Here is a 5,000-nt window from a genome sequence, read left to right as displayed (position 1 = left end):
TAGTGAGTGAGTCAGTCAGTCAGTCAGTGTAGTGAGTGAGTGAGTGAGTGAGTGAGTGAAAGAATCAGAGGGTTTCAGTTTCAATGGGGTTGTCAAACGTGTTGCGGAATGATCCGGACATTCTTCACGATGTCTGCTTCACACACACACACACACACACACACACACACACACACACACACACACACAAACACACACACACACACACACACACACACACACAAACACACACACAAACACACACACACACACACACACACACACACACACACAAACACACACACAAACACACACACACACACACACACACACACACACACACACACACACACACACACACACACACACACACACACACACACACACACACACACAAAACCAACCAAACAAACAAAACACACACACACACAAACACACACGCATGCACATTACACAATATATAATATATTCTAAAGACACACACACACACACACACACACACACACACACACACACACTCACTCACTCACTCACTCACACACACACACCTCCCCATCTCAAACCCACACCCACCACTATCCCAACACCACCCACCCTCCACCCTAACCCTCCCCGATCCCCCCCCAAAAAAAACCCTATAACTCACATCGCTAAAGACTTCCTCTAGAAGAGGAAGCAGACTCCTCTGTTTCCGAGGCACGAAGAGCTCGTCCATGTCTCCGAACAGCAGATATCTGGAGCTCCTCTGATGTCGGTAGAGGCACTCTGCGATGGAAGAGGACTGCGCCGTGTAAAACAGGTTACTTCCGGAGAGGTGCATGTTCCAAGGGTGGACCTCGGCCAGTCCTTTGTTCTCCAAAACCTGTTCAAAATCCACGGTTTCAGTTCCTCAAGGAGGTGTCACTGCGTTCGGACAAATCCATTATAATTATGCCACCACACCACATCTGCAAGGCAGATGCCTGACCAGCAGCATAACCCAAGCGTGCTTAGTCAGGCCTTGAGTGCATGCTTATCATTATGTTTGTGTTACCTAATAGAGTTAATTTCTTCTACTATGCAGTGTGTGTGTGTATGTGTATGTGTGTGTGCGTGTGCGTGTGCGTGTGCGTGCGCGCGCGCGTGTGTGTGTGTATGTATGTGTGTGTGTGTGTAGTCACATTTTGGTGTGTGTATGTAACATAGATGCCCAGAACAGAGTGCGATGGCGAAGGGTCGTCGATGGCCTATGCTCCACCAGGAGCGATGGGCAAAATGAATGATGAATGAATGTAACATAGATATAATGTTTTATGTTAACAAAAGCGTTCTTGTAAAGCACCTAGAGCAGATTTCTGGATAGTGTGCTATACAAGTATTCATTATTATTATTATTATTATCATTTCTGAATTTTTCCAGAGGACAACACTCTCATTGCCACGGGTTTTTTCAGTGCGCAAAGTGCGTGCTGCACACAGGACCTCGGTTTATCGTCTCATCCGAACGACTAGACACTCAGTTTGATTTTCCAGTCAAACTTGGGAGAAAGGGTGAGAGCGGGATTCGAACCCACATCCTCACGGACTCTCTGTATTGGCAGCTGAGCGTGTTAACCATTCTGCCGCTTTCCAAGATTCACAACAATAAAATGTGGTAACTCTCTCCGTACAGGATGTACGCGACTTCGAGTCAATGCTGCTTACGCTATCGATTTAGCTAATATACAGGTAATTAAAAGGGTACTTTGGAAAAGAGTGGCAACTCTCTCCATACACAAGGTACACTGCTTCCAGCCAATGCTACTTATGCTATCGATTCAGCAAGCACACAGGTAAATAAATAAGAAAGGTACATTGAAGATCCTGATACTTTCTTTTAGTAAGGAAGCTCCGAACTTGTTCTTATACCGATCATTTGACATGTGTTCGCAGCAGCAATGACCGAAGAAATTTGGAAACGCAAATTAACTTTTCATTCAGGACCGACAGAGCCTTTTAATCCTGAATGTGTTTAAACAGAATATATGTACAATACAGAACAAACACATGGTTACCTCGATGGTCATTTGTCTCGACATTACAGAACGATGAGGCTTAGAGAATAAAGGATTTAACAACAATGAAGGGTGGTAACTCTCTCCATACACAAGGTACACAACTTCAAGTCACTGCTGCAAGCAGCAAACGTGGCTTCCCATTCACAGAATGTACTGGAGTTTCAACTAAAATTTCTTTGCTAATACTTTAAAACAGAATACCAGCTTAACATCCAATTGGTATGCTTTATAATCCAAACCCTCCTAAAGTATTATAGGCCCCTCTAATCACTGTTACTATTCAAATTTCCTTCTAAAAAATGCTGGTGCATGCGAGCCATTTCTTCTGGAATTGAAGGCGATTCATCAGCAGATGATTCTATTTTTTTCAGCTTTATACCTTTCACTTAAACCATTCAGTGCATAGATTTGATGAAGCGAAAGATGGGGCTCGTTCTATGTAAGTGGTTGGAGTTGAGGGTGGGGGTGGGGGTGGGCTAGATGAAGAAAAAAAAAAGGAGGAGGAAGAGGAAGAACAGGAGGAGAAACAGGAACGCACTACATTGCATTGCATTGTATTGCATTTCATTGTAATGTATTGCATTGCAGTGTATGGTATGCATTGTATTGCATTGTATGGTATTGTATTTATTACATTGTATTGCATTATATTGCATTGCATTGTATTGTATTGCATTACATTGTAATGTATTGTATTGCATTGCATTGTATAGAATTGTATTGTAATGTGATATATTGTATTTTATTGTAATGTATTGCATCGTATTCTATTGCATTGCATTGCATTGTATTTTTTTGTAATGTGTTGCATTTAATTGTATTGCATTGCATCATATCGTATTGCATCGCATCGCATTGTAGTGTATAGCATTGCATTGTAATGCATTGCATTACATGGTATTGCATTGCATTGTAATGTATTGTATTGCATTTCATTTCATTGTAATGTATTATATTGCATTGTATCGTGATGCATTGTAATGTATTGTATTGCATTGCATTGTATTGCATTGTAATGTATTGTATTGTATTGTATTTCTCTTTTTGTCACAACAGATTTCTCTGTGTGAAATTCGGGGCTACACTGAGAACGCCATCCGATTTGTTGTTGTTGTTGTTGTTGTTGTTGATTTTCTGCCTGAAATTTCAGTTCTCTTCCTATCGAAGTGGATTTTTCTACAGAATTTTATCAGGAACAACCCTTTTGTTTCCGTAAGTTCTTTTACGTCCGCTAAGTGCATGCTGCACACGGGACCTCGGATTATCGTCTCATCCGAATGACTAGCGTCCAGACCACCGCTCAAGGTCTAGTGGAGGGGGAGAAAATAATGGCGACTATAGGATTCGAACCAGTGCACTCAGATTCTCTCGCTTCCTAGGCGGACGCGTTACCTCTAGGCCATCACTCCACTCACTGTCATTATCATATCATAATACCTTCAACATCCTCAACACGTCCGCACCCGCCGACTGCACGTAAAACACGAACCGCTGAACACCCACGGCCAGGCTGGCGGCCACCATTTCCGTCAGCATCACGTGATCGTTGAACTGCTTCTGAATGGCTGGAAAACAGCGCGTGATGTTCCACCGCCAATCAGAATCCGCCGTCTTCCCCTCCCATCTTGAAAGGGCAGAACAACATCGAATATATTTTAACTGGTTGATTGATATGTATATTAATTTATACAGCGCCTATCCTCGGTCGGAGACCAAGCTCTAAGCGCCTTACAAACTCGCGGTCATTTGCACAACAGGCTGCCTACCTGGGTAGAGCCGACTGACGGCTGCCACTAGGCGCTCATCATTCGTTTCCTGCGTCATTCGTTCATACTTCAGGCGCACACACATACACACTCAGACATGTGACATTTTTCGTGTATGACCGTTTTGTTTATTTACCCCACCATGTAGGCAGCCATGCTCCATTTTCGGGTGTGTGCATGCTGGGTGTGTTCTTGTTTCCATAACCCACCGAACGCTGACATGGATTGTAGAATCTTTAACGCGCGTGTTTGATCTTCTGCGTGTGTATACACACGAAATGGGTTCATGAGCTAGCAGATCTGTACGGTTATGTTGACCTAGGAGATCGTCTTCTTCTTCCTCTTCTGCGTTCGTGGGCTGCAACTCCCAAGTTCACTCGTATGCACACGAGTGGGCTTTTACGTGTATGACCGTTTTTACCCCGCCATGTAGGCAGTCATACTCCGCTTTCGGGGGTGTACATGCTGGGTATATTCTTGTTTCCATAACCCACCGAACGCTGACATGGATTACAGGATCTTTAACGTGCGCATTTGATCTTCTGCTTGCGTATACACACGAAGGGGGCTCAGGCACTAGCAGGTCTGCACATATGTTGACCTGGGAGATCGGAAAAATCTCCACCCTTTACCCACCAGGCGCCATCGCGATTCGAACCCGGGACCCTCAGATTGAGGGTCCAACGCTTTAACCACTCGGCTATTGCGCCCGTCAGACCTAGGAGATCAATAATTGTCAGAATTGTCAGGGTAGAGTAGACTATGTCTATTACCAAGTAAGCCTGGGTCAGAATTGAATAGAATGGAACAAAATATGTCTTTACTTTAACTAACCTCCACTCTATCACTGTGTAGGCTAAATGCTTGTTGTTGTTGTTGTTGTTGTTGTTGTTGTTGCTGTTGTTACTAAGCATATGCTATTAGGCATTACTATTGATCAAAATCTTTCGTGGCAGAAACATATTCATTGCCTTATAAAACAAGTATCATGTAGTGTATTCCAATTGTCACAGATCAAACACTTTCTTGATAATCATTCTAGACGTGTGTTTTACTTTGCCTTTATCCAGTCTCGCCTCAGCTATTGCTCGATTATTTGGGGTAAATGTCCTTCTTCTACATTAAAGCCACTTTGCTCTTTACAAAAACGTGCCATTAAGATGATTAACCATGTAAATACCACAGGCGGATCTGTGCACAATATGTACAAAGAACTTCA

At 43.2% G+C, this 5,000-nt stretch overlaps 1 protein-coding gene across 1 annotated transcript in view; it reads right to left on the bottom strand.

Annotated features, from left to right (window-relative positions):
- Positions 1-5,000, bottom strand: part of LOC143275372 (uncharacterized) — a 43,744-nt gene that overhangs the window by 6,626 nt on the left and 32,118 nt on the right. Inside the window, exons 5-6 of the mRNA XM_076579434.1 lie at positions 3,453-3,639; positions 626-841 (exon numbers count right to left, since the gene is read on the bottom strand). Of these exons, the coding sequence (XP_076435549.1) occupies positions 626-841; positions 3,453-3,639 (403 nt within the window). The remainder of the gene's footprint in view (positions 1-625; positions 842-3,452; positions 3,640-5,000) is intronic.

The sequence above is a fragment of the Babylonia areolata genome, chromosome 30 (assembly GCF_041734735.1).
Source record: "Babylonia areolata isolate BAREFJ2019XMU chromosome 30, ASM4173473v1, whole genome shotgun sequence".
NCBI classification, from domain to species: Eukaryota; Metazoa; Mollusca; class Gastropoda; order Neogastropoda; family Buccinidae; genus Babylonia; species Babylonia areolata.
The sequence above is the reverse complement of the archived record's forward strand: the minus strand, read 5'-3'. Positions and strand labels throughout refer to the sequence as shown.